Here is a 27461-nt window from a genome sequence, read left to right as displayed (position 1 = left end):
CTCCTGTCTGCAGCACCCTGGCACCTCGGGGTGGCTCCACGGCTGCAGTACCCACATCAGGCAATGCCCCTTCCCTCCCATGGGAAACCCTTCCCGCCAGGGTGGGGACTCTGGGGACAGCGCTGGCATCACAGGGGCACTGGAGGGGACAGGTCCCAAAACAGCTGCCAGGGGGAGGGCACCCACCCTGCTCGATGCCAGCAACGAGTTCCTGGCTGCCCTCGCCAGCCGGGCTGTGGCTCTGTGTTTATGCAACAGCAGGAGCCGGCAGAATTAAGCACTTTTTGTTTTTCCCTTTTTTGAGAATGGGGAGTTTTAATTCCCACCAAACAATGTTCTTTTTCCAGCAAGCTTAAAATAAGCCTTTTTGGCCCGGGCGTCTCTGGAGCCGCTCACGCGCTGAGCGGGCCTTTGTGCAAATATGGATGTGAGCGCCGTGCTGCCGGCTCGGCTGGGCGCTACCTGCCGGGGGGCGGTGGGGGGACGTGGGAGGGCCCCCTGCACCGGTGGCCCCAGCCCCAGCCCTCCTCCCCACCGCAGAGCGGGGCTGGATCTGGCGAGGCTGGCTCACTGGAGCACGCTTACGTTTGATGAATGGAAAATGTTGCTCACGCAGAGATAGGAGGTGCCGTGGCTGTGCCGGACCCTCCCGCCGGCCTGGCTGCCTGGCCCACGGGTGGGTGTGTGCTCAGGTGTGCCTCACAAACCCCGCGGAGGATCCAGGCTCGGGAGCAGCCTGGTGCCTGGAGAAGCAGCCATGCCCTGCAGCCTGGCACTGGCAGTGATGCTGCCCACCGCGGGTGGAGGGGACCGTGGACCCCCACGCCAGCAGCTCCTACCCGGGCAGGGACATTCCTGCTTGTCAAAAAAGGCAAAAAGCTATTTTCTGCCAGCATGGGAACTGTGGTCTGATTCCCCCCATTCCCTTACCTGCGGCCCCCCATTATGTGCTCTGCCACATGCCCTGCCCAGCACATCCCTCCTGCTGAGCATGGTGCGGCACAGCCACCCTGCATCCCTTTACCCCAGGGAGCTCGGGCATAGCTCGGTGATGGTTACCCTGGGACATATGCACCTGGGTTTACTCAGGGCAGGTAGAGCCTATCTTCATGGCCCCTCCTGCCCTGTTTGGGGGCCTATTCACAGAATCACAGAATCAGTACGGTTGGAAAAGACCTGTAAGATCATCGAGTCCAACCTGGGGAAAAAAAAAAAAAAAACAACAAAAAAAACCCCCCACAACATCAAAAAACCCACAAAAAAAAAAACCCACAAAAACCCACGCCACACAACAACAATAACAAGCCACAACCCACCCAACACCACACAGCACCATGTCCATCAAGCTACATCCGACAATGCCACATCCACACGCTCCTTGAATACCTCCAGGGAGGGTGACTCTACCACCTCCCTGGGCAGCCTATTCCAGTGTTTCACCACTCTCTCAGTGAAGAACTTTTTCCTGAACCTCCCCTGTCGCAGCTTGAGGCCATTTCCTCTAGTCCTGTCACTAGTCACCTGGGAGAAGAGACCAACACCCACCTCTCTGCAACCCCCTTTCAGGTAGTTGTAGAGAGCGATAAGGTCTCCCCTCAGCCTCCTCTTCTCCAGGCTAAACAACCCCAGCTCCCTCAGCCGCTCCTCATAAGACTTGTGCTCCAGACCCCTCACCAGCTTCGTCGCCCTTCTCTGGACACGCTCCAGCACCTCAATGTCCTTCTTGTAGTGAGGGGCCCAAAACTGAACACAGTATTCGAGGTGCGGCCTCACCAGAGCCGAGTACAGAGGCATGATCACCTCCCTGCTCCTGCTGGCCACACCATTTCTGATACAAGCCAGGATGCCGTTGGCCTTCTTGGCCACCTGGGCACACTGCTGGCTCATATTCAGCCGGCTGTCGATCAACACCCCAATTCCCACTCAATTCCCACTCTCCAGGCTCTGCTTTCTACCCAAGTTTCCCGTGGCAGCAGGGCAATATGGTGGGGAAGTAGCAGGGATGAGCATGTAGAACAAAACCCAAAAGCACATCCCCTTTCCCTCCAAGTAGCCCACTCCCAGGGGAGCTGTGTGGGGTTTCCAACCCTTCCCGGCCACCCGCTCCCTCGCCTCAGCCCGCTGGGCTGATGCCAGCGCACCCGTTCCTGCAGGGGCAGCACCGTGGCCGGCACGGGCGCACGGAGCCTGCCGGATGCCCCATCCCAGCTGGGAGGCAGGGGCTTGCCATGACCCAGCCGCCCGCACACCCCAGCCACTTCCCTCGTGTGAGGCCGGTGGGGAGAAGCCGCCCGTGCCCGCCCCCGCCTCCCCCAGCTTATCAAATTTGGCCATGTCTGAAAAGCCCTGGTTTCCTTTTCACCAAAAAAGATCAAAACTGGGTAATTGGCTGCCGGCGCGGATGCCTCTGAGCCTCTCTCATGTGTAAACAGCATTGCCGAGCGCTGACACAACGCAGGCGGCAGTGGCACACACAGGCGGTCAGCACCCTCCTGGTGCCCTGGGCCTGGGGCTGCTCATGGGCCCTTCTTGGGGGATCACGGAATAGGGGGTGAAATCGCTGGGGTGCAGGCAGGGGCTGGCTCAGCACCCCAGAAAAGGCTGGTGGCGGAGGGCCGGGCGCTGCCGTACCACCCAGTGCAGCAAAGGCAGGTGCCTGCTGGGCCCCTGCTATGGCCAGGTCCCCTCTGCCAGGTCCCAGAGGTGACAAAAGGGACACACTGTGCTCAGTGCACAGCATCAGACCTCACCTGAGGGGATGGCAAGAACCCCGAAACGCTGTGCTGGGGTTGTCCTTGGGGATGTTAACGTGGGCTGGGGGTCCCCTGGGGATGGGAGCAGCCGGGCTGCAGTCCCTGCGGCACCCCGGGGATGGCGGGGCTGGGAGGAGGAGAGGGGCAAAGTTGGGGGTGCAGTGAGTTTTGCCTCATTTGCAGGGTTTTCTAGAGGCCCAGTTCCCAGATGGGGAAAAGGAGGTGGAAATTTCCCACCACCCTACAAAGCACCAGGGCCTTCAACCCCCTGGGGATGTACAGTGAGCGGGGAGGCGGAGGGAAACTCAACACCTACCCCTGCAGCAAAAGCTGGCGGTGCTGGGGAGGGAGCGGGGTGACAGGGGAGGCAGAAGACACCAGAGAGAGTCGGAGCAGCCCCCCAGTGCCGCCCGGCCTGCGGGGACAGCAGCCCCAACGATGTGAAGGGCCCCTCCGAAGGAGCGGGGCAGACCCTGCTGTCTGTGAGCGTGGGGAGCTGCACCGGGCACCCCGCGGCCGGCTGGGCTGGCGGGGGGGTGGGATGCAGGGAGGGATAGAGCGCAGGAGGGGTGGAGGGAGGGATGGAGGGGAGGCGGGAGGGAGGGAGGGAAGTTGCGGAGGAGGGATGCAGAGGGAAGGACAGAGGGCTGGGGGTGCGGTTGGGTGGAGGACAGCACCATCGTGTGGCACAGCGGCTGCCTGGCCGCGGGGACAGGGACAGCCCAGGGCAGGGGGGCTGCAGTGCCGGGCTGCTGCAGCCCCCGGTCCGCGCCCAAGGCCAGTACCCTCCCGAGAGCGGTTCTTTCTGCCCCCGTCACTGGGAAGGGGCATCACAGCCGGCACCCCCTGTGCCTCAGTTTCCCCCACCGCAGCACCCTGCGTCCCAATGCTTGGCCCCGGGAAGCCAGAGCAGCATGGCATGAGCAGGGGCAGCACCCCACCATCAACACCCACCACCCCGCAGCTCTGGGGCCCAGCCCCAAGGCCAGCTGTGAGCAGAGCTGGTGTGTCCCCACTGCCAGGGGTTGGGGACAGGTTTGAGGACAGACAGACCAGGGGTGCAGGAAGTGATGGGTGCCATCGCCTCACTGCTGGGCAGAAGGGTCTGGTGGCTCCTGGGGACAGCAGAGCTGGTGGTGGCACACGGATGACAGCGGGCCCTCAGCTGTCCCCACAGGGACAGCAGGACAGCCCCAGGCTACCTGCACACCTTGCTACCAGTGCAGGACGCAGCCCACCCCCGGTCCTCCCCCGAGCCCCTGCTCCCCCAGCCCAGCAGCCGTGTCCCTCCCTGCCCTGGCAGGGCTGTGACCATGCTGGTGGCACCACCAGAGCCCAAACCCCCTCCCCAGGGCAGGTTATTGCCCAGCGAGCCCCTCGGGGCTGCCCGCTCCAGAGGGGACCCGCCACCACCCACAGCCACAGCCGCAGGTGGAGCCAGCGCCCGGGGAGGCGGCGGGTGGCCGAGGCCCAGACCACGCTGACCCGCCGGCGCCGAGGCTCCCTGGCACCTCGGGGACCGGACACACCTCCGGCGGAGCGCAGCCGGGGGCTGGGGCTTTCCCTTTTTAGCTCCCCGTCTCGCTGGTGCCAGCCACACTGCAGGACGGCGGCCGGCAGCCCCTCCGCGGCGATGGAGCGGGCTCCAAACCTGGTAGGTGACTGCATGGCAGCTCAGGGCTTGCTCCTCGTTTTCCTTCTTTAATATAATTATTTGCACACTTGTTTACGGGTGTCTACCTGGGCTTATTTGCTTTGGAGATGCATGCTGTGGCCTGCCAGGCCCATTGCTCCCATGCCTGGCATGGCAAGGATGCAACAGCCTTGGAGAGCAAAGTCACAACAGTCCGACTGGACAGTCCGGCATGGGGGGGGGCTGCAAACAGCCTCAGCCGAGTGGTCCCTGCCCTGGGACACCACACACCCATGGGAAGGGCTGTGGGACTGTGGGCAGGGCTGCAGGATGGCAGGCAGGGCTGCAGGACAGTGGGCAGGGTGCGGGGCTGCCTGCGGCCAGCTGCAGGGACACGAATAGCAGGGAACAGGACTACAGAAAGCAACTTTGTTCGCCGCTGGGCAGCCTGCCGGGTGTCAGCACACGGGAGCTCGGCCCTGCGAGGCCAGAGGGAGAAGGAAAGGAAAAAGCATCTTTTCTCTCTCACCGTCCTCCAAGCACAGAGGGAGGGAGAGGAGGGTTTGGATAAAGATCCCATTCTTGACTCTCTCACCTCTAAAGCTCCTTTTAAACCAGACACTGCCTAGGTACTGCCTGAGCTGAGGGTGTACGCATCCCTCCCAGCACACAGCCACCTCAGGGTGGGCAGGGAAGGGACTTGGCACAGCTCGGGCAGCACAGGCAGGGGCACTTTGGGCAATGCAAATTGCCAGCTGCAACCAGGGAGAGGGGCTTTGCAGCCACACGCATCAGCTGGGGCTTGGGCTAGGGGCTCACCATGACCGCGTGCCCACCACCCCCACAAACTGCCCTCGTGTGCTTCCACGGGTCTCGCCCCCAGGCCAGCGTTGCCCTTTGGGCGTTGTGTGTGCCACCCCAAAGTCAATACCGTCCTGCCATCACCTGGTGTCCCATGGGGGGTGGGAGAGCTCCCCTTCCATGCCAGCCCTGCGGCTCGGGCAGCCATGCACCATCCTCCTTCCTCCTCAGCTTCTCCTCTGCATCTTCACCTTTGCCATGGTCCTGGTCCCTGAAGCAAAGGACCAAAGCAAGGCAGCGAAGGGCAGGAGAAGGGGCCCGGCGCGGCCCACCACAGCCACCCCTGCCCTGGCATGGGCCCCGGACGATTCCTACACCTCCATGGCAGACTACGAGCACAGCATCCAGGACATGGTGCGCCAGCTGAGGAACAACTCCGAGCCGCGAGACACCAAGTGCCAGGTCAACCTGAGGCTCTGGAGGTCCAACCGGAGGAGCCTGTCTCCCTGGACCTACAGGTGAGTTTGGGGCAGGGACCTCGGGGACATGCATGGTGGCTCCGTGCCAGCAAGTGCCATGGCAGCCACAGCTCCAGCATCACAGGGCTGCGGTGGCTGCTGGGGGGTGCGATGCGACACAGCACCCCGTTTCAGCCCGCAGAGGCATTGCCCTGCCTGCCCCCAGGCACCCACCACCTCCCATCTTACCACGTCTCCAGCCTCGTCTTGCTTTCCCTCTCCTCCAGCATAAACCATGATGCAACTCGGATCCCGGCAGACATCCCCGAGGCCCGATGTCTCTGCACCGGCTGCATCAACCCCTTCACGATGCAGGAGGACCGCACCATGGCCAGCATTCCCATCTACAGCCGGCTGCCTGTCCGCCGGCTGCTCTGCCAGGTGCCGGGCGAGGTTGGGCACAAGCCCTCCGAGAAGAAGAAGTGTCACAAGAAGTACCAGATGGTCATGGAGACCATTGCTGTGGGCTGCACTTGCATCTTCTGAGGTTGCAGAGCTAAAACCTGCAGCCGTGCATGGGCTTCTAACCTGCTTGGTCTTGCTTCCTGAGCTTGCCCAGCCCTCTGGGAGAGGGTCACCCGGCTGAGCATCAGAGTGAGGAGAGCCCTTGTGCAAGGCGATAGCAGCTCCAGGAGCTCCCTGAAATCCCCCTGCAGACTCCATCAGCCTCAGCCCAAGCAGCCTCTTTGGGGACACTCAGCTATGCAGCCCTGCAGCCGGCCTCGCAGCAAGACGCCGCCCTGAACCCCCTCACCTCCAGGGAGGAGCTCAGTAGGGTGGGCTGTGGGAGAGAGGGAGGCAGCTGCTCCCAGATCCCTCTGGCTGGGCAGGATCAGGCCTCCTCCCTCCCCAAAGTCCCTGTTTGCCTTCGTTTGCTCCATCGGTGCAACAGCTCCGGGAGCACCAGTCCTCCCCAGCCCACCTACAAGTTCTTCCGCACCGGGCCAGGCAGCCCAGGGAGCAGGGGAAGTCGAGGGTAGTTTGGGTGGCTTCTGAGGTCCTCAATAAAGTGCATTGCTGGCCCCCGTCTGAGCCGCCCCATGCCTCAGCCCGTCGCGCTGCCCCTCTGGCCCTGCCTGCCCCAGGGTGGGTGCTGCCCAGCCTTCTCCCAGTGAGGCTCTTCTGCACCCCAAAACACAGCCGAGCCTCAGGCTCAGGGAAGCCTGGATGCCCCTGGAAACAGAGAGCACCCGGCAGCAGGCGCCTCTCCCTGCAAGCCAGGACCTGCGACAGCCCACCCTGCACACTCATCCCTGGGTTGCCGAGCCAGTGAGCGGGGCTAGGCTCCACGCACACATAGCATGGGAGACGCCACAGGACCTCCTGCCCCAGCCGGGGCCAGCCCTGCCACCAAGTTTCCCAGGGGCAAAGCCAGGAAAGCAGGAGAGGCTGCAGCAGGAGCCCGGCAGCTCACCAGTGGGAACCTATCTGCTGCCGATGCCAGTCGGCCTTGTCCTTGAAAGGCCCGTGAAGTCCCTCCCAAAAACAAATGCACAGTGACCCTTTTTCACAGGAAAAGGCACAGGCTCCTTTCCAATAGAACCTGGGGTGGGGGAACAGGGAAACTGAGGCATGTGGCACAGGCACACAGCAAGACTGGGCAGGGACTGTATTCCTGAAGGCAACACACGTTCAAGTCATCCGGGACACAGCCCGTCCCCTCCTCCCCAGCCCCAAATCCCCTGGTGTCCCCAAGGCAATAAATACTCCCCAGGCTACTACACGCAGAAGCTCCCGGCCCACCGCCTCCCCTGGGCGTCACAGCTCGGTCTTCACCTTGTGCATCAAGTCCTTCTGGTCGATTTTCTCCAGGTCCTGATGCCAGCGGTTGTAAGCCAGCAGGGCCACATTTTTGGCCGCCACCGCTATCATCTCCATGGAGCTGGCCACCCACTCCACGCTGCTGAGGTAGAAGAGGTTTTCGTGGAGCACAATGGGTGGGAGGGACTTGGCAGCGTCGTAGCGGGGATACGTCTGCGACTCTGTCACTTGCACGGAGTAGTAGGACCTGAAGAGGGTCTTCAGCTGCTGCTTGTCTAGCGGCTGCTGGGAGAGGACACGCCACACCGCAGCCTCCTGGGGCTGCTTGCGACGGAAAGCTGCTGAGATGTTGACAGGACAGATGTTGTCCATGGCGTTGAAGAAGAGGTCGGGGGTGTCAGTGGTGAGGATGCTGGCAAAGGGGAAGAGCTTGGGGTCAGGGAAGCCAAAGTAAGAGGAGTTGAGGTAGCCGTGCACAATGGACGTGACGGAGGGCTGGAAGGCTCCGGGGAAGTCGGTGATGGGTGGCTCAAAGTTCTCGAAGGTGAAGTTGCTCCTGCTGGGGTGCAGGGGAGTCGTCACCACCACCATGTCATAGAAAGCTGAGCCCTGGCCTTCACTGCCCTCGTAGTGCACCTGGTACAGGGCTCTCCCCTCTGAGAAGAGATGGTGGACAGTTAGGAGTAGCCCTGAGCCCCAAGTGGTATTGCCCTGGCCCCCTTTTCTCTAGCATGGCCTCCATCCCCTGGTTTTCCAGTACACACCAGTGCTGGACCATAGCATCTGATGGTTATGGATGAGTTGTTGATGTTTTAGGGCAGTGGAAAGAAGATTTTATCAAGCCTGTGGGAGAAATTTTCCAGAGAAGCCCAGCCTATTGGAGCAAGGAGGACTGGGACAGCATAGCCCACTCCCCAAACCCCAGCTCTCCAGCCCTTCTGCTGTGCTGGATGGGGGAGCAAACCTGCAACAAAGATGGTCCCATAGAAGAGACCTGAGGGATCTCAGGACAGAGAGAGGGGAACCTCAGGACCAAGGTCTGTACTGCAGAGCCCCCACTGAATCAGACAAGGGGATGAGATGGACAGACCCCCAGGCCCTCTCCCAAATGCTTTACCAGGACCGGGATGCTCTCCAGCCTCCCAATGCTCTCTCTCTTCCCCAGCATACCCATGCTGCCACCACCAACCTCCTGCCCTGGTGCGCCCAGGCCCACGCCCAGACTGGCAGCACCCACAGCAGACCCCTGTGCCCAGGCTCACCTGAGCTGTGCAGAGAGATGCCTGTCACCCTGGCCGGGATGACATTGGCTTTGGTCAGCTTCAGCAGACCTGAACACACAAGCTTGTTGCCTCCTTCTACTGCCCAGGTGCTGCCCTGGGCCCCCGCCAGCGACATGGCTCCTAAGGAGAGGAAGAGGAGGGTGGCTTAACAGCCTGCCCGCAGAGGGGACACCAGGAAGGAGAGTCACACGGGGAGGAGAGGGGATCCTCGGTTTCACCTGCGAAGGCAGGCACTAGCACCGACTGCCCGTAGCTGGAGCGCAGGACAGCTGCAATGACGTCGTCCACGAAGCGCTGTGTGACCCCCACCTCCAGCAAGGACTCGGCCACTGAGCGCTGTGTCATGTTGACAAAGGCATCCCCCCCCAGCGAGCGCAGCAGCTCCTCCAGGCTGGAGAAGGCGTAGCCGTGCGCCTGGTACTTGTAGATCCTGGAGGGGACAGGAGCACAAGGCACCTGGTGATGTCCCAGTGCCAGAGAAAACCCCCTGCATCCCCCCAGCCCTCGGGCTCTCCTACCTCATGAACTTCTCCATCACCTCCTCCACCCACATCTGCAGGCGCAGGAAGCTGATGCCATAGTGCCACCAGAGCCGGAAGAGGTTGAGCAGGTACCAGTCGGTCTCCTCCAGGACGAAGTGCTCCCCGCTAAATATGGCACTCTTCCCTGCCACCTCACGCCGGTGCTTGAGGCCTGCAGGGAGGAGAGGGGCCCCGGCCCCGCTGGGCTCGCACGCCTCCCTGGGGCTGGCCAGCTGCTGGGAAAGTCCAGCACCAAACACTGCTGCAGTGGGGATTGTGGGCAAAGACGCTCTTGGAGGAGCATCCGGGAGTGTGAGACCCCAGGGCACTAGGACCCCAGCCAGATCCTGTATGTTGGGGCATCCCATGAAGTTGCTGCTGCCTACTGGGACAAACTGGTGGGAGCTCATAAACAAACCCCCCACACTAATCCCATCAGGACCCCTCGCCCTGATGCTCTGCTGGGCCACCCCATCCCTTTCTCTTCCAGGGCACAACAGGGCTGGGGTGCAGGGACAGCCGCATACCTGGGGTGCCGAGGCGGACTGGAAGCAGCCCTCCCCACAGCCCCAAGCGCGTGGCCTGGGGGCACCCCAGCCCCCCGGCTCAGGGAGGGGGGCCATGCAAGCGCTGGGGTGCCCGCGCTCACCCAGGATCTTGACGAAGTCCTGCATGTGGAGGCTGAGGGCATGGATGGAGGCTCCCCTGCTCTCGTACTGCTGCTTGTTGACGGTGACAGTGGCCAGCCGGCCACCCACGCCCGCCGGCTCGTACACGTCCAGCTGCACCTGCGGCCCGAAGTGCTGCTGCAGAAAGTAGGCAACGGCCGAGCCGCCCAGCCCGGCGCCCACCACGGCTGCCGGCGGAGAGGGGCGAGGGTGGCCGGGTCAGCAGCGCGCCCCGAGGGAGCAGGGGGACGCCGCTGCCCCCCACGCGGAGCGCCGGGTCCCCCGGCAGCAGGAAGGGAAGGGGCCAGCGCCGCGTGCGAGGGCAGGGATGCCGAGGGGATGCAGCGGGGACGGCGCAGGGATGCTCCGCGCCGCTGCACGCCCTGCTCCTGCCGCGGACGGGTGCCGGAGCTCCCCTCTCCCACCCCCAGAGGCAGGCGGGCAGGGAGGAGGCCGGGTGCTGCCGGTACCCGTGATGGGTGCCCCCCCGCCCCGGTTTGCACACACACACACACACCCCCCCGGTCCTACCGATGCTGCGCGGCGGAGCGCGGGCGGCGGCGGGCGCGGCCAGGAGGGCGGCGAGGGCCGGCAGGAGCAGCGCGGCGGGCGGCGGGGCCATGGCGCGGACGGCGGCGCGGAGAGCGGGTCCCGGCACCGCCCGCCCCGGCCCGGCCCGCCCCTTACCGCAGGCTCGGCCCCCGCGCCCCCCGCTGCCGTCCCGCCCCGCCCGGGCAGCGGCTCGGCCCCAGGCGCGGAGCCCGCTCGGGGCGGGCAGAGGCAGGCCTGCCCCGGCGCTGGAAGCCCTGAGCCAGCGCGTCTGCCGGCGGCAAGGCGAGGAGGAGCAGGGCGAGCGGAGCGGGCTTTGTTCCCGCAGAGCTGGAGGGATGCACACAGCCTCAGGCTGCTCCCCAGCTTCAGGGAAGCGGTACAGGGGTAGTGCCAGGCTCACCGGAGACACAGCAGCGGTATAGAAGCAGGCCTGGTGATAACTTACCTCCTGGCACTCATCCTCAGAGAATGACACCGAGGCTCAGGGGAGACCCTCAACATCCAAAAGTGCTGTGTGTGGGACATGAACCACCCCAGGCACAGCCACAGCAAGGATCCTTGGTGCCCTCCACTCCTCACACGCCGGCTGCGCATCCACGAGGATGCTCAGCAGCATCCCACTCGCAACCAACCCAAGGTGAACCCAGGGCCCAAACCCAGGAGCTCCCCCCAGCACCACCTCCCTCCCGCCACAAGCGTGCTGGGGGCTGCGCCATAGGGCAGCGCTCAGGCCAAGCTGCTGCTGGAGCATGTTTTCTGTGTGCTCAGTCTGCACGTGGAGCGAAGGCACGGTGCTCAGTACCCGGCTGATGGGAGCAGGCTGGATCCTGGGGTGGCTCATGCATCAGCAAGAGCATTTCAAGCTTTTGCTTGCACTTTCTGCCCTCAGCAAAACAAGGTGCCCGACAGCAAGCAGCTGGGAATCCCAGCTGGGAGCCTGCTGCTGCTCAGATTACAAAGGATAGCAAAGACTGAGTGAAAACTCTGGAACAGGTAGGACATGTCATTACAGACCTAGAGCCTGGTGTAGCCCAGGGCTGGCTCCATACCAAGTGACAAAATTTAGTTTGGGAATCTATCACTGGAACTTTGTCTCAGGAGAAACACAACACAAGCACAGGCCCCCTCCTTTCCCCCAGCCAGGACACGCTTCAGAGTTCCTGCATGGGGGAGCACGCACAACCCAGAAACTCAGGCATGAACATTTGGGGGGGGCACAGACAAAAACTACCATTGCTCAGCTCACAATGGGTGGTATTAACCCACCAGGACAGGGAGACAACATTCCCAAAGCAGCTTAAAACACAACACAAATATCTTTGCAGCATGCCTCAGGTTTTAACAAGCTCTTACCTAACCAGCCTGATTTCACCATGGCTGTGGGCGACAAGAAATCTGGCTGTACATGCAGCAAGGTGCCTGGGAGTCCGGGTCAGTACCGCTCCTGATTGCCTCCCTCTCACAGCAGACCATGCCCTGCTTGCAGGCGTTCTGCAATACCGTGCCATAAGCAAAATGCTCTTCCCCTTGCTCACAAGCGCTGATGCTTTTCTGCAGATGGCGGTGGCTGTGGTTTGAAAACTCCCAACTCTCACTGTTGCTGCAGAGAAAAACCAGCAGAGCTAGAAATTACTAACACAGCAGCAGGCAGCAGTATTTCCTGGTCTGCTCTGGTTAGCGAACACTGAGCAATGCCCACATGTTGCAGGCAGAATGAGGAAGAGTCCCTGTAATGGGACATGACCTCTGCGATCACAAGGGGACTTTGCTGGCAGATCTTTAGCACAGAAATATAGATCTCACCCCACAAAGGCCATTTGTAAATGGTCTTTTGCAAAGTTTTTTTTTTCTAGTGAGGAGTGCCCAGCGGCACTCAGAGCTTCAGGAGAACAAGGCAAGCAAGGCCCACCAGCACAGCACCAAGTGTTACAAGGCTAAGGCAAAACCAGAAATGGAGGCCCAGCTATTTTTGCAGAGGACCCACAAAGGGAGAATGCGATCTGTTAGAATCGCACCCCTACAGCGAAAGCCTGTCCTCCTCTCCAACAAATCCCTGAAATCACAACCTGCCTGTGGATACCACAAGCGTTAACAGACACTGTATATTCAGCCATCCTTAATCGAGTGCCTGCTACAACACACTTCACACAAAAGGGGAAAAATACAGCAAAGCAAAGCTGTGAGAGAATAGAATGGCAAAAATGAAACCAGATGTCAGGATTTCAACTGTTAGCAGAGTTCTGCAGAATGAACCACCACCAAAGGCTGGCAGACAGCACTTCTCTACACGATGGTCCATGAGTGGATTTAGTAGGAACAGACACAAAAGCAGGCACGGAAGTACCAGAGAACGACACACCTGGGCAGTTTATCAGTGCAGAAATCCCCGACAACTCACCTGCATGAGGAAAGATGACACGTGCACACCTGTGTGCATTTCTGGGAGTCCACCTGAAGGATTGTTAATAACATGTTCAACAAAGTTCTCCACTGCCATGGCCTACAGCCCTTATTTTAGACAAGCAGATCAGGAATAGTGAGAAACCTTTCAACCCGCAGTCCCACTTGATTAAAGTGGCAGTCAGAATGAGCAGCAGTTTGGGGCACAGAAAAAAGGAAAAAGAAGCAACTGCAATTCTTTTTTTTTTTTATTAGAAAATGGACAGTATCTGGACATCTAAAGGAAATCAGCCCTTTCCAACATTAACTCAAATGTCGTTGTAACTTGCACCACTCCCACACTTCAGTCTTTGTCTTTCATACAGCCAGAACCTTTGGGTAAACAAAGAGCACAGAAACACAAAAAAATACAGTATATACAGGTTTCCCACCAACTAAATGGACTTAGATTTTTGGAGATTAGCAATGCTTTGTTCATTTGACTTTGCAAGTAATATCAAAACATGTCAAGTTTTAAAATAAAAAAATACTACAATATTCACAATATAAAACTTAAATAAATTTGTTTAAAAATTAAAGGACTGTTAATAGCTATTGATTTATCACAGCTGTCTCTTTCAACAGAAGCTCTGCTGATGAAGCACTGAGAATTTAAGGTTCACAAAGCAACATTCACATTCTGCACTGCTCCTGGTCAGAGTTAAAACGCTGCCATGCTCACGAGACAGTGTCACTGGAGACTCATCCAGGAGTTCAACTCAAATACGTCCCACTGACAGGGTACGGCAAGGTCACAGAACAAGGCAAATGCCCACGTACAGCGGGGCTGCCCGCTTCCCGAGCGCAGAGATGCAGGTCCACACATCACCATCACATGCACGTCTTATCTAGCTGTCTGCATTCCCAGCTCGAGCTCTTCAGTTCATGGCTGGGAGAACGGAGTGGAACGGCTAAGAGGTACGTGACACTTCCTCTCCTCTGCTATTCTGTCCCTGCTAATGTACTCCTGTGTTTTATTAAATAGTCATTGAATAAAGTGACTGGAGAGAAAAACCTCATGGGTCTGTCTCCTCTCTGGTGTAACTCTGCAGAGTGCAACGGAACCGCACCAGCGGAGACTCTGCCCCACGGTGCTGAGTGTGCAAGCTTTACACAAACAGGGCAGACAAGGGAGCAAGAACCTACAAAGGAGAAATTCAATCCACCCTTAGGCAACCTTGTCCACGTAAGAGAGATCATTAAGTGTGCTTGAAAGGCAGAGAATAAAATTTTGCCTAGGAAATCTGGATTCTGTGATGGAATCCAGGTTTGGTTATTTCATTTTCACTTCATCATTCAAAGGCAGCAGCAACTAGGACAAACAATAGCTACAGTATTTATCTCTTTGGTAACTTCTGTAAAAGAGTGTCTAAGCAACGGGTACATCTTACAGTAATCATCACAAAAGCCTGGTAAGATCCTGTAGAAATTTCATAGATTGAAAAGCTGGGGCATGAACCAGGAAAATAGCTTGCCCAAACTTAAATGGGGCCTGTGGGAGGGTGAGAAAGACTGCACAGGAACTGGATCCCTCAAATTCCTGCTCTAGCCACACAGCAGTGCCTCAGTGAAAGTGGATCCCCGATACATGAGCTGAATCAATAACCTCTCAGTACAGAGAGAAGGTCTGGAGTGCATTTTAGGGTCTTTCTTTAAGGCAAAAATGGGTGAATACTAGCTGAGGAGACAGGCAGGCCTGGCAAATAGTCCAAAAGTGGATCAAGTAGCTGTAGCATACTTTCACAGTCAAGTGGCTCCATGGGTCAGTTTAAGGAGGATTTGTATCCCATCGCTTCTGGTCACTACTAAATCCGGCTCAGGTAAGCTGCAGCCTTTCTATGACAGAAAACTACCTGTTGTGTAAAATGCCTTTGCTTTTGTTTTGTTCCTTATAAATAAAGTTTCACATTCAAAGTTAGTTTCCATAACGAGCTCTCCCCTCATATTGCAAAAAGATTCAGCTGATATAGCAGGGGCTGAAGAGGCAGCAGAGAACCCAACTGCTCCTTCCAGTTGAAGACACGGTTTCCTCAGAACAGGCCGCAGCCAGTCTTGACACAGAACAGCAAGACTTGCATTGCCACGCTTCATATTTTACCTGTTCTTTGTCTTGAGTAACAGCGTAACCTGGTGACTCAGTCAGCATATAGACCAGCAAAACAATGAACAGGAAGTCCTGTATATCTCTGAAATTTCCAACAAAGTGAGAAAACAAGAGCACCCAACAAGAGGTTTGTCCAAAGTGATCTAATGCTACCATGAAGCACTGTTTCAGGGTCGAAATATCAAGTACCTGCCTGAAAACCTAACTACGCAGAGACAGAAAACTGCACTTCAGAAAGTATCCACTACCAAGTCACCCACATGCAGCTGTCACTAAAGCAGCTTGCATGGAGCATATTAGAAATGTGCATCTTCCTTAAAATTCTGGAGTGACAACCAACTAGCTGCACATAGTCTCCCCAGATGAAAGACTGTCGATAGTTGCTAACTGAAGGCTGCGATAATCTTGAAGTCCACCACAAAAGGATTATGCAACTGAAGCCTGCAAAGGAATGGGAGAAGAATAAGCTTTCTTCCAAACCAGTGATGGCATCCACCATAAGTAAAGAGTTTTCAGAGGTGGATCTGAAATAACTGCCAGGCCACAGATCCGATTCCAGAAAGTAAAAAGGCAGGAATTAATGAATCATTAAGAAACAACCTGAAAACCATTCCTGCCTTGGTTTTGCATAGTGCAGACCATAGTCTGGTTTACATAACTCTTCTGTCATTATACTGCTTGCTGCTCTGTAAAGGGTTAAATTCTGATCTTACTTGGTGACTGCATCCTTTCAGCTGAGATAAATGGACTCCCAGGCAAAAGGACCACTGGGAAATACATATGCCATGCTGTGACAACAACACGCCTCCAACTAAGAGGACAGCTTGAGGTCAGCTTTCACTTCCTCAGCCTTCTGCTTCTCTTGCTTTCTTGTCACCACTGCTAAAATTGGTTCAAGGGCACTTGAGACTTTTAGTAGAAAAGATTTTTCTCCTTGCTTCAAAACCCAAAAGGTTTAATATTTACTATGACCATGCAAAGGCAGAATCTGCATGTGAACTGGAAGTTAGTGTTATCTGAGTATCATTATTGGAGAGCTGAGAAAATAAAACAGTCCAGATTTCCTGCTTAAGGGCACATCTCCATTTGCCAGCAGCTGAAACAAACAGCATATAGTTTATCATGCCTGAAAGCTGCACAAATACCCATCAGGGAAGAGAGATTACTCTCCTCTAAAATATACTTTTTGCTTGGAGAAAGAGAGATTTGAGAACAGTTTTCTGGCTCCACCAAGAACCACTATGCCCTGTTTTATCCTTAGGAACGACGAGGCAAGCTGAAGTTTTACCTGGAGAACAAATATTAACACATTAAAGTCTGACCTAACAACTGAATTCTCTGTAAAACCTCATCCATATTCAACTGTAGTATGACAGAGATTTCACTATTTCAGGGTTGCTTTCCTGAAGTGACATGAAAAAAAGCTGCCCCTAAATGTAATTTCAAGTGATTATCTTCATCCCCACCTGAGGGGTCTGGGGACAAGGGAAGACACCAAAACCAGCCTGATAGTAACATTCAGCCGTTTGGGCTTTTCCTCTTCTGAGTGCTTTGCAAAGAAAAAGCCTCACCACATCCCTGTGAGGTAGGTCAGTAAGTATTATTATATTCCCTTAACACAGATATGGAAACTGAGGCAGAGAAGTTACTTTCCTGAAGACCACTGCAGGAGTCTGTCTCAGAGACAGAACCAGGAAACAAGATTCCTTAGCTCTCAGAGAATCTCCCTTTCTCTCCCGTATCTCCCCTCTTCCCCATACAAGCCTTAATGGAGAAATGAGCAACAGAGAAAGGGGCTACAGTGCCACGTTTCTGACAAATAGCAGGACTCCTAGTACTACTCCACATACTCCAAAAAGGATTATTAAATATACAAGTACCTTAGAATTAATAGCAAAATGACTGCACACATTATAAAGAAGCCAACATACAATACAAACCTAGCTTAATAAATAAGTAAAGACATGCAGCTGCAGTTGTGACTGAGTGCTGAGGGGTCCTCAGCTCAGTAAGGTCCCAGATGCCAATGGGTAAGCCCACGTCATTCCTGTGACTCTACTGCCACGCCAACGAGTGCGTGTCTGATAGTGCGACCATGGAGTTTATAGCCATCCTGAGTCACCAGTGCTATCGTGCCCGGCTGCATTCCCTCGGCTGGTACATGGCAGACTATTTCATGGTCATATGGATCATATTTGACACCAACAGGGTTCATCTTCTGAAGGCCGTGTTTGGCAAATACACTTTGCAATTTGGCCTCTATGAGAGCGAGGCCTTCATAGATTTTCTTCAGGGTTGGATTTGGATTACTAGGCTCCGCTTCTTCCGCTGCACTCTCGGCAGTCTTCTCCAAGATATCTGCCACCTCCACAAGGTCCCTGCAGAAACTCTGGATCCCTACAGGCACAAAGAAGCAAGAAGTAAATGAAAGGCAGTTTACAGAACATACAGAGCTACAGTATCAATGACAGGCACAAAGTCACAGCAGTTTGAAAGCACCTTTAAAGCTGCTAATTGATTTGAAGCATTACTTTAGTGAGAGCAGTGTCTTCTGTATCCTGTAGCCAAAGTTTTATTATTACATTGGTAGTAATCTAAAGACTCCCCAAATCAAGGTACATACAGGAAAGGTACATCTACACACATCAACATACATATATATACATAGTATACCTGACAAAGCAGATCATTAGTATTTCACTCTGAAAAGTTCTTGCAACTAAGACATGTCATCTAGCACACTGTTCCACACCCTCTCATACAGTCCCACAGACATAAATGCTTTGCCAAGCAACTCACACAAATGCCCATGCACACAGGGAACACACACAATGGGGGGAAGTAAAAATAATAAATGACCATTCAAAAATACATCCAAAATATGAGTAAGTTAAAACTACTGTGAAAGGACTGGACAAAATGGTCCTTGGGTTAGTTGTGAAAAAGTCATGCAGTCTTTTTCATTAGGAAAATGGATTTAGATCATATACATTTCCAGAAGTGGTGTATTACACTGTGCAGAAATTTCAGGAAAATCAGGCTCCCTCAGTTATATAGATGCTATAACTAACTTACTGGAAAGACACATTAGGAAAAGAGAGAAAGAGAAACAATACTTTGGTGCTGTCTATACCTGTACATACATGTTTAAACATGCACAGAACAAAGAAGCATGAAGGAGAAAGCAACAAAGGAGCAGACAGAAGCAAGCCAATTACCAACCATTTCCTCTTGCACCAGAGTCTGTTTTAATGCTCTGCAGACCCCCGTGCCTCACTCCGTGAGCAACTTCTAATAAAGAAACTCATTTTTCTTCATAATGCATCTAAAATTCAAAGAGCTAGGAAAAAAAAAAAAACCCTCAAAACCAACGGTGCCGATTATCCCAAAATTCAAAAGCCATTTTATAGCACAATGGGTAGACCGGTAAGAAAAACACAGCAGCTCTAATTTCAATGCTACTGGAATTAACTAACAAAAAACCTCCTGAGATTCATGCATTACGGAGAATAAGTTTCTCATTCTCAGAGACGGTGCTGGCAGAGTGCAATGATTAAACAGCAGTTTCTTCCCCCTTCACCTGCCTCTGTTGCCAAAGCTACAAATCCAGCTCATTTCATGGATGCTAAAATATTTATCATACAAGCTTTAAAGAACATCTGATATAGAAACTGACCACCTTTGCCCCAGGCAGGATCTACCTCCTGAAAGCTAGAGCAGAAGAGAAGAGGCTGTTAATATAGTAAAGGAGATCACAACCTGATGACACAGCTGAAAGTATGAAATACACCCTGCCAGAGCCAATTCTCAAGATACAGAAGAACCTGTAATTTCAACCAAATCAGTAGAACTACACTCAATTGCACCGGGCCTGTTTTACTAAAAAAATATCACAAAACAGTCACTGAGATAAACCTGATATGACACAGCTGGACATACAGAAAAAACAGCAAGTAAGCCCAGACACCAACAGTTCAGGCCAAACATCATGCCAGACTTTACAATGAACAAGGGCAGGACAGGGGGAGAGGAAAGCTGCTGATCAGCATTTTATGCTCAGGCAGGCAGGCCACTGCAGTAAACACAGCTTTGCCTCATGCTGCTTACCAAAGAGCTTGGCATCTTCCACGAACTTCTGTGTTCTCCTCCGGACATTCTCAGAATCTGCCAAAGCCTTCCGATATCGCTCCTGTAACCACAATAGCAAGGGGAGACATCAAACAAGGAGGTAAAACCCATTTCCTGACAAGTTGGGAATCCCTTAGAAATGACTTAAAAAGAACCCACTTGACGTCAGAAGGTTGTGCTGGGCTCCTGCATTTTCATTAAATGCAAACCCAAGTCCCCCTCCTACTGATTAACTGGCACAACTTCGACTCCCTCAAAAGACCCAAGCAAAGGCCAGAAGCATTCAGGGCACAGCTCAATTAAACACGGAATTGTCAGGCTGCTGCTTTTTGCATGACTCACTGTGGCTATTGAGACACTCCTTTCTCCAGCAGGCAATTTGGCAGTCTCAGCAACAGATCTGCAACCAGCTGATTTATCGATTGGTGCAGTAGTACTCTCAGGGATTATCTCCAGAATAGTCTGCCCAGTGCTGCGGTATTTAATCCTCTCCTTAGTTACATCTGTTCTTCAAAGTCCCTGTAAGATGATCCCTACCATTTCCACCACACCACTGTCACTAAAAAGGACTCTCCTCTTGGACAATCTGGATCCAGTGCGACACAATATGTGATGTGCATCAGGACGAAGCTACTGCCATTCCCTCTGCACAATGCTGTGAAAGAACTGACCAAACCATCTCCAACATACAGTTTTGCCTGCCAGGATCATACTATCAGGGTCTTGCTCCTAGGTACTACTGACAGATGATGTTTCTGGGGAAGGCAGACTGTACTTTCACAGTGCACCCTCTCACACTTAGAGCACAGCTGCTCTGAAGGCTGCCATAGCACAGCAGCGTTGTGTGTGTGCTACAGGTCTTACAGAAAAAGCTAGGGCTGAAAGACAGACTAAGTCAAGGGGACTGAACAAAAGACATCATGATGTCATCAGCAGCATACTCACAGTTAAATCTTGGACTTGTTCTTCCAATTTGATGGCTTTGTGCTCTAATGCACAGTCAGAAAGGGGATGCTTGGGCTCATCACGGGGATCTTCTGGGCCACACTCGTCTCCTGTACTTCTTTGCTGAGCTGCAGTGCTGAAAACACACGGGGACCCCCTGAAATACAAACTAGTGACAAAGAAGGAAAGTTAAGTAACAACAGGGTCAAAAAGAAGAATTCTAGTTTAGTGTCATTATTAAAAGCAGGCTCACTAAAAAAAGGTACATAGGATTCTAGACAAAATTTTCAGAAAATATGGACAACTAGCACAGAAACACAGAGACAGATGTTTTGAAAAATTCCTTTATTTTAGACTCACATGTCACTACAGAGGCTGTACACCACTTCTTTGACATACCTTGAGAAAAGTCCCATTTTCACAGGAAAACAAGTTGTGGGTTGCATTTTTGCTGACCTCCCAATACAGGTGGTCAATACCAGATGAAAAACTTCAGAAACATTTTTGCAAGGTAGTCTTGAAAGAGGCAAGTGGTACGGAGCTGGTTTTACAGTTATTTAAAAAACCCTAAATGTTCTGAGCAAAATTCAGTGAGATCTGCAAACCCATGGTACTTAGTAAGATAGGCAGGCAGAGCCCAGCCTGCTACCTAAGATGATACAGTGACTGCAAAAGGGCACGTCACACCAGTGGAATGGCCGTGGATTTCTGTGGAGCAATTCAACAAGGAAGGAAAGACATACACATCTCAAACTGCTGGCTAATGGAAGACCCAATTCTCGGATGCTCTGTCCCGTTTGTTCTCCTGGGTAAAAACAGACATAGTATTTGGTGTATTCAGATTTCCTCCTATTGAGCGAAGAGGAGGAGAGTTTGAACCTTTTGCCAATCAGTTCTTCTTACAAAGTAGGAATTGCTAGACTGTACCCGGCTTTCGTGTCCACTGCACAAAGAACAATTAAGAAACCAAAGAGAACTTTCAGAGACATGACCAAGTTGTGTGCAGCCCAAATATTCTGAGGCCTTCCGCCAGGACCTTCACAACTCCATTAGCTGTGTTTCGAAAAGGGACTGAACATGCCAACTGAAAATTGTCCCTAATATTCTCCAACAGTTCTAAACACTTCAACTGTTTTTATCTCAACTGGCAATGAAAGAGTCCCAAAGGCAAAAAAAACAAAACAAGCCCAAGCCTCAAGTACTGAAGCCTACCTTATTTCCAATGACTTTACCATCCTAAGTACGCTTTTCAACTAAAAAGCACACGTGTCAGTGCTTCGTGTTGGTACGGCAGGTGGAGCTCACCCAGGAGGCTGACTCCACAACTTGCAGATTAAATGATGAAACAACCCAAGAGTCAGATAATTGGATTGAGCTGTATAAACACCACCTAGGTGCTTAGCAGTCTATTCTATACTGTAACAATATCACAGGTTTCCCAAAGTCTGGCTGAAAACAGTTTGATCAAAAGGTGATCAAAACCAGTGCGCTAGACACTTTGAAAAATAAAGAAAATATTTTTCACTTCATTCTGTTCTTTTCCAGAAAGCCCTTCACCTGCAGTAACAATGCTGTCACTCCAAGAGCGAAACGAAGAGTTTTCACGCCCCCTCCTTCACCACCTGCTTTTACAAACCAACCTAGACAGGATCCATTCATGCCAGCACGAGGCCAAAGCCTCAGCCCACCTCCCTCTCACGCCTTACACCAGGAACAGTCTGCAGAAGAAAGCTCAATTTACTTCCAAACTAGCTCCATTCAGGAAACATTTTACTATACGCTTAACAAGGAAGGGTGTCTCCTTTTTTGGGAACACCTGGGCTCTTCCTCCAAGCAGGGCTTTTAACATCTCCTTTAATAGAGGGGTTTTGCATATACTAAGTACGTATCTACCAAGTGAAACGCAGCATGGCACAGAAATCACTGCATTGGCACCAACTCAAACTTCTGTGTTTATACAGCACAATTCAACACTGCAGAGAGATACTAATTTAGGCCCCAGAATCAATATAGTCAAGTTCACGTTACCAGGCCTGCACCATTAAGCTTTCTTACTTTTCAGCAAGGCTATATGCTCAGGTACAATGTCACAGAAGTGCACAGCTTTTGTTTCTGGGTCTATCAGATCGGTCATGAGACCTAAGTGTTGTTCACCAATCCAGCTAAACTGAGTTCACAGCAGCAACTGGAAGGGACAGGTTTGCTTCCCTTATTCCAGTACTGGAACTGTGCAGAACAAAGGTTCAGGGAGGTAAACCATCTGAAAACTAACCCTACAAAACAAAAAGACTTTTCTGTCTGTGTCCCTGAATAGGTTTGCTGACAGATCAGATGAGTGCAAGAGCCAGTACAAAAGAGAAGACAAACACGTGAAGCCTGGTGAGATGTGGGAGGGAGAATATGGGGAAGGGAAGAGGTGACCCGCTTTGGGTGGCAGCCAGGTCTTAGACTGGCTCAGCTCTATGACCAAAGCACAGTTTAAGAGATTTATATCTGCCCAAAGACCACTAAGCATCTCCTACCATTCCCTGCTTAGCAGTCCAGCTGTTCCCTCATTTTATCTTTAATACAAGGTTGCTACATATCCCACAGCACTAATAACAACTTCCTTTTCCCACCTGAAGACATTTGCATACAAAATTTTTTATTAAGTGGGTACTTCGAACATAATCTGTATGTCAAACCACTCTGTTTCAACACATTACACACCAAATACAAGCCTGAAAGTGCTTTTGCTACGTACAGGTGCTCTGGAGTAGGATGTTCCTCACACTAATCTTTAAAGAACCAGACAAGGGACTGTCACTAGGGTGTTTTCAAAAAGCTGCCCAGCCGCTGCAGTTCTGGGTTCCAGGAATACCAACACCAAAGAAACCCCCACGTTTTAACCCTGGCTGCAGAAAGATATGTTTGGGGCCTGAGACCCCATCTTGAATTATTTTTAAGATGCTTGTCACATTTCTGTTGTTGACTGATTAACACAGCACTTTTTCGAAGTTACAGAAAGTCAACTAAACCAGAGGTGAGGACAGAGAAGGACCCCCCTTCACCAAGCCTTCATAATCAATCCATGAAGTTTTAAACAACTGTAAAGCTTTCTTTGTCAATAAAAGGTGTGCCCGTGGTAAACACTAACTACAAGTTTTGCCCTTTATCATCCCACATTTCATTTAAAGAGCTGCAGGGATGGAAATTAGCTGTGTTATAGATGGACCAAAGAACCTGAAATGCAGCTGAGAAAGCAGCCTTGCTAGGCACCTCATAGGTTAGACTCAAAAACTTCAAACAGCTATACAAATGAGTTAACTCTTTTGCATCCAAGAAGCAAAGGTTAGTGAGTCATTTCCCTCTGCAAGCGATTTACACTACAGGAATGGGTGTGTTTCGATGTGTAGGAGGAGAGGGGCAGGAACGAGCTGGTGCCTCACCTATGGGGAACTGCCTACGTGAAGCAGAGAGCTGCCTGCATGGACTCCTCTCTCCAGCTTGTGAAACCAAGCCACAGAACACTCCCCCGTGCAGTGAAATGCCCTGGGTATCCCATGCTGTTCAGACAAGCCTGCCTTAAAAGTTGCAGGCAAGAAACAAGAACCACAGACTGACTCCAAAGGGAATTCTTAAGGACTATTATGCAGAATTGAAAATGCCGCTCAATTTACTTCTTCCTCCAGGATGAAAGAAATATTCCACTAAAAAGGGCAAGTGCTATTTACAGTCTGTCCACTGCACTGTGCCCCATCTCTGAAACACAGTCGTGATCACAGCTGCCCTAAAAATAGGCAGAAAACCCACTGGAGGAAGTTGACATATCCTGCAGTGACAGACACGTGGAAGTCCCAAAGCGTGTGAAGGGATTATACAACTAAGCTGGTCATACAAGAAGATTTACAAACTGATGTTGCAGAAAGCCAGATAGATAGATGTAGCAGAGAAGTTGATGGTACCCATATGGTTTAAGCCAGTTGTCCTTAAAGATTAGAATTTAAACAACAAAAACAGATCTCTCTGGTCAGAACAATAGCTTCACTTCTCTTTCTGGAGCACAGGCACGATACCTGACCATCCCAAACGGACTCTGTCATGTACCCTCTGAACACAAGGATCCTACCCCATCTCTCCTTAAACACTCCCTCCTCCTCCCTCTCCCAAATCAGCATGACAAAGCACATGAGTGCTGAGACACACAGAAACATCTGCATTAGTGTTTTAGCTCTGATGAGCATGCTTTGGAAGGAAATCTCCTAATTACCCCCAATTACTGCGCTCTGTTTCATCAGGGAGTGATACCAGAGATTAATACTATGTGGATTCCTCTTCGATGAAACTGGAGAACAAGCTTGTGCAGTGGACCTTAAGGCGGGATGGCTGTAAATGGGCAGTAAGCGCCCAGACTAGAGCAAGTCCAGGGTAAGAGGTCCCTGAGATGCGTACAGCATGGGTGTCTGGGCCCCACCACCCACCGCTTTGCTGTACAGAGCTGCTCCTCTTGGCTGAGACACAGGCATGGTCACACAGAACTTGCGTACAAAGAGGAGTTTCACACCGATGGCAGGTTCTGGTGATCCTCCATGAAGGAAGTCTGCTCAGCTCCCATCAAAGCCACCTATTTCAAACTTGGTGTGTATTTTGAGAGGGGCAAAGCAGTTTTCAGATGTATAAAAGCAGAAGGACTTTCAGACATGCATCTTTAGATTTAGTCCCAAACAAAGACGCTTCTATTATATGCTGCAGAATTATTTTATTGTATTTAAATGTTGGGTTGTTTCTTTTTTTTTCCCCGAGAGAAAACTCTAGGATAACCTAGTATGCATTTTGACTTTTTTTTTTTTCTTTTCACCTACCCACATTTCCAAAGCACCTGTTTGGATTTCACTTTTATAAGCCATATTCCACAATATCCAAAAATATGACTGGACACTGTTGTTCTGTATAAATATTGACACAATTACACTTATCCTCTTCCCTCAACCATCCAAAACACACTGAAAGTACAGGTGCTGCATCATTACCAAAAATAAAACCTGAGGAGCACATTAAACATATAGCTCATGAATAAATGGTTCAGATGGGCAAGAAGAGACGCAGAAATCACCCATGGATACGCGTAACGGCAGGAAACAACGTCACAACGTGACTTACTGACCACAGAAACGCTTTTCCCTAAAAATTAACATTAATTTTTCCTCAAAATGTCACTTTTCCAGGAAGGAGCTTGCTTATTGAGAGCCTATTTTTGTTCCAGGTCTTCTGAGGAGCTAAGGGCCGCAGCGTGCCCCTCATGAGAGGTAAAGCGGAGACCTCCGGGGGGGACGGGGCCCTTCCAGCGGAGCCTCCGCTCCGGCCCACTCCCCCGTGGCCGCCCCGGGCCCGCCGCGGCGCCTCGCCGCCGCCGTAGGGCGGGCCCGGGCCCGGGCCCGGGGCGCTGCCACGTCTCGCACCGAGCCCGCCACAGGAGGGGAGGGGTCAGTGCCGCGGCCGTTGGCGACCGTTAACGGCTGAGGGAAGGGGACGACACAGCCCCCTTCCCGCACTCACACCGCCTCACATACCTGCCGCGGCTCGGCGCGCCGAGGGCGGTTCCGAAGCGCCGCAGGGAGCGGGCGGCCATGGCCCCGCAGACCGACGGACTGACTGACTAAGGGAGGGGAGCGACGCGCCGGCGCCGCCCGCCAACTACAGCTCCCAGAAGCCCCTGCGCGGACCACGAGTTCCGGCAGGCAGTGCGGCTGCGCGGGCAGCGCCTCAGCGGGGGCCTGGCCCGGTTCTTCGGGCGGCTACCGTGCAGACGGCGGGCCGCGGGCTCGGACCGCGGGGCTGGGGCTTCATGCAGTGCTCCTGCCGCCGCTGGCTGCGCAGCTTGGGGGGGTAATAACGCGACAGGTTTCGCCTCTTGTTCAATAAAGACTGAGAGAGGCTTGGGCCAGCAGGCAGACCTGAGGTGGAAGAAATAGTGTTTCTTACCTCATGGTGAATAAACATTAAAAAAACCCCAAAACCTTGGCAGGTGTGCCTTTTAACTGAGGGCTGACTACACGGGGAGGCCTACAGGAAATATGGGGAGGGACTCTTTATCATGGAATGTAGTGATAGGATGAAGGGTAATGCTTTTAAATGGAAAGAGGGTAGATTTAGACATAAGGAAGAAATTCTTCCCCATGAGGGTGGTGAGGCACTGGAACAGGCTGCCCAGAGAAGTTGTGGATGCCCCATCCCTGGAAGTGTTCAAGGCCAGGTTGGATGGGGCTTTGAGCAACCTGGGCTAGTGGAAGGTATCCCCTGCCCATGGCAGGGGGGTTGGAACCAGATCTTTAAGGTCCCTTCCGACCCAAACCATTCTATGATGTGCTTTCACAGGCTGTGGTGGTCCAGCTGCATTTCTCCCCACTGTGGGCGCAGGCTCCTTGTTTCTTCAGTGGCAGCAGCAATGCTTTGAGGAGAGGGTTTTTACCCATTTCCTAAGTGAAATGGGACAGTGCGGCTCCAGGTCCCAGAGGGGACAGAAGCAGTGACAACGAGCACAGGGAAGCTGCTACTGAGAGAAGGATGAGTACCGTCAGAATGGGGCTTTCCTACACCTCATCCCTGGGAGATGGGGAACCCCTCCAGCCCAGGCAGCTAAGCTCATGGCTCTGAGCTAACTGCAGTCACTAACCCAGCATACAAGAGTCACCCAGCCTGCCCACCCTAGCAGCCACTACCACAGGGGTGCCGAGCCCACCCAGACCCATCCTGGTCCCTCTCACTGGGAGCAGGAATAGTTTACCCACCGTGCTCCCTACAGCCAGGGGAAGGGGCATGCCAGTGCCAGCATTTTTATTAAAAGCTGCTTACCTAGTTACTAACAAGAGGGCTTTGAAAGAGTGAGCTCCAAAGGTTAATTGTGGCAGTTGTTAGTGTGAGTGGGCGACGGGCCTGCTGCCTTGTTCCAGGCACAAAGGCCTGGGCCTTTCCTTTTTATTCCCGTCCCTTGTTTCTGCCTGTTCTAAATGACCTTCCTCTATTTCTCTTTTCTGTTCCAGTCCCCTCATTTGAAAGCACCTTTTTTTTTTTTTAATTTTTAAACTTCCCTTCACTCCATTTTGACCACATGCGTTGGCAAACCATGTCTGACTGCAGCAGCAATAGTGTGAATGTGCTGTTGGCCAGGAGACAACACTCTCCCTTTCCTGGCTCCCATGAAAGCTGGCATGGGGCTAGGACAGAGGGAGCCTAGCTGCCTCCAGCCTCAGCCCTTTGCAGCACTTCTAAGCTGTTTAGCAAGGTTGAAAGATATCCACTGTTAATTTGCTTTCAAATGCTGACACCTGAGCTTCTTTCATTACCAAGGGAAGCCAGCGTGCCTTTACCCTTACTGC

The 27461-nt window shown here is 53.0% G+C and overlaps 3 protein-coding genes across 3 annotated transcripts; 1 reads left to right on the top strand and 2 right to left on the bottom strand.

Annotated features, from left to right (window-relative positions):
• The first annotated feature begins 4386 nt into the window (after positions 1–4386).
• Positions 4387–6191, top strand: IL17B (interleukin 17B). The gene is made up of 3 exons (XM_059825564.1): positions 4387–4407; positions 5419–5705; positions 5933–6191. The coding sequence occupies exons 1-3, from the start codon at positions 4387–4389 to the stop codon at positions 6189–6191; spliced, it is 567 nt and encodes a 188-aa protein (XP_059681547.1).
• Positions 6192–7426: 1235 nt separating this feature from the next.
• On the bottom strand, positions 7427–10560 carry PCYOX1L (prenylcysteine oxidase 1 like). Its single transcript, XM_059825437.1, has 6 exons — positions 10470–10560; positions 9920–10126; positions 9268–9442; positions 8968–9179; positions 8729–8869; positions 7427–8122 (listed from the first exon to the last, which is right to left on the bottom strand). The coding sequence occupies exons 1-6, from the start codon at positions 10558–10560 to the stop codon at positions 7464–7466; spliced, it is 1485 nt and encodes a 494-aa protein (XP_059681420.1). The 3' UTR covers positions 7427–7463.
• Positions 10561–16752: 6192 nt separating this feature from the next.
• Positions 16753–25714, bottom strand: GRPEL2 (GrpE like 2, mitochondrial). The gene is made up of 4 exons (XM_059825259.1): positions 25656–25714; positions 20107–20275; positions 19141–19222; positions 16753–17430 (listed from the first exon to the last, which is right to left on the bottom strand). The coding sequence occupies exons 1-4, from the start codon at positions 25712–25714 to the stop codon at positions 17075–17077; spliced, it is 666 nt and encodes a 221-aa protein (XP_059681242.1). The 3' UTR covers positions 16753–17074.
• Between the last annotated feature and the right edge of the window lie 1747 nt (positions 25715–27461).

This window comes from Gavia stellata, chromosome 16 (genome assembly GCF_030936135.1).
Source record: "Gavia stellata isolate bGavSte3 chromosome 16, bGavSte3.hap2, whole genome shotgun sequence".
Taxonomy (NCBI): domain Eukaryota; kingdom Metazoa; phylum Chordata; class Aves; order Gaviiformes; family Gaviidae; genus Gavia; species Gavia stellata.
Note: the sequence above shows the minus strand (reverse complement) of the source record. Positions and strands in the feature narration are given on the sequence as shown.

What these genes read in the sequence shown, in the direction of transcription:
- PCYOX1L (XM_059825437.1), bottom strand. Translation starts at nt 10,560, where the DNA reads ATGGCCCCGCCGCCCGCCGCGCTGCTCCTGCCGGCCCTCGCCGCCCTC. An exon ending in CGCTCCGCCGCGCAGCATCG is followed by an intron (nt 10,127 to 10,469) that starts GTAGGACCGGGG and finishes CTCCGCCGGCAG; the next exon opens with CCGTGGTGGGCGCCGGGCTG. An exon ending in GGACTTCGTCAAGATCCTGG is followed by an intron (nt 9,443 to 9,919) that starts GTGAGCGCGGGC and finishes TCCTCCCTGCAG; the next exon opens with GCCTCAAGCACCGGCGTGAG.
- IL17B (XM_059825564.1), top strand. Translation starts at nt 4,387, where the DNA reads ATGGAGCGGGCTCCAAACCTG. An exon ending in TGGAGCGGGCTCCAAACCTG is followed by an intron (nt 4,408 to 5,418) that starts GTAGGTGACTGC and finishes CTTCCTCCTCAG; the next exon opens with CTTCTCCTCTGCATCTTCAC. An exon ending in CTGTCTCCCTGGACCTACAG is followed by an intron (nt 5,706 to 5,932) that starts GTGAGTTTGGGG and finishes CCTCTCCTCCAG; the next exon opens with CATAAACCATGATGCAACTC.
- GRPEL2 (XM_059825259.1), bottom strand. Translation starts at nt 25,714, where the DNA reads ATGGCCGCCCGCTCCCTGCGGCGCTTCGGAACCGCCCTCGGCGCGCCG. An exon ending in GGCGCGCCGAGCCGCGGCAG is followed by an intron (nt 20,276 to 25,655) that starts GTATGTGAGGCG and finishes CTTTGTCACTAG; the next exon opens with TTTGTATTTCAGGGGGTCCC. An exon ending in AACAAGTCCAAGATTTAACT is followed by an intron (nt 19,223 to 20,106) that starts GTGAGTATGCTG and finishes TTGTGGTTACAG; the next exon opens with GAGCGATATCGGAAGGCTTT.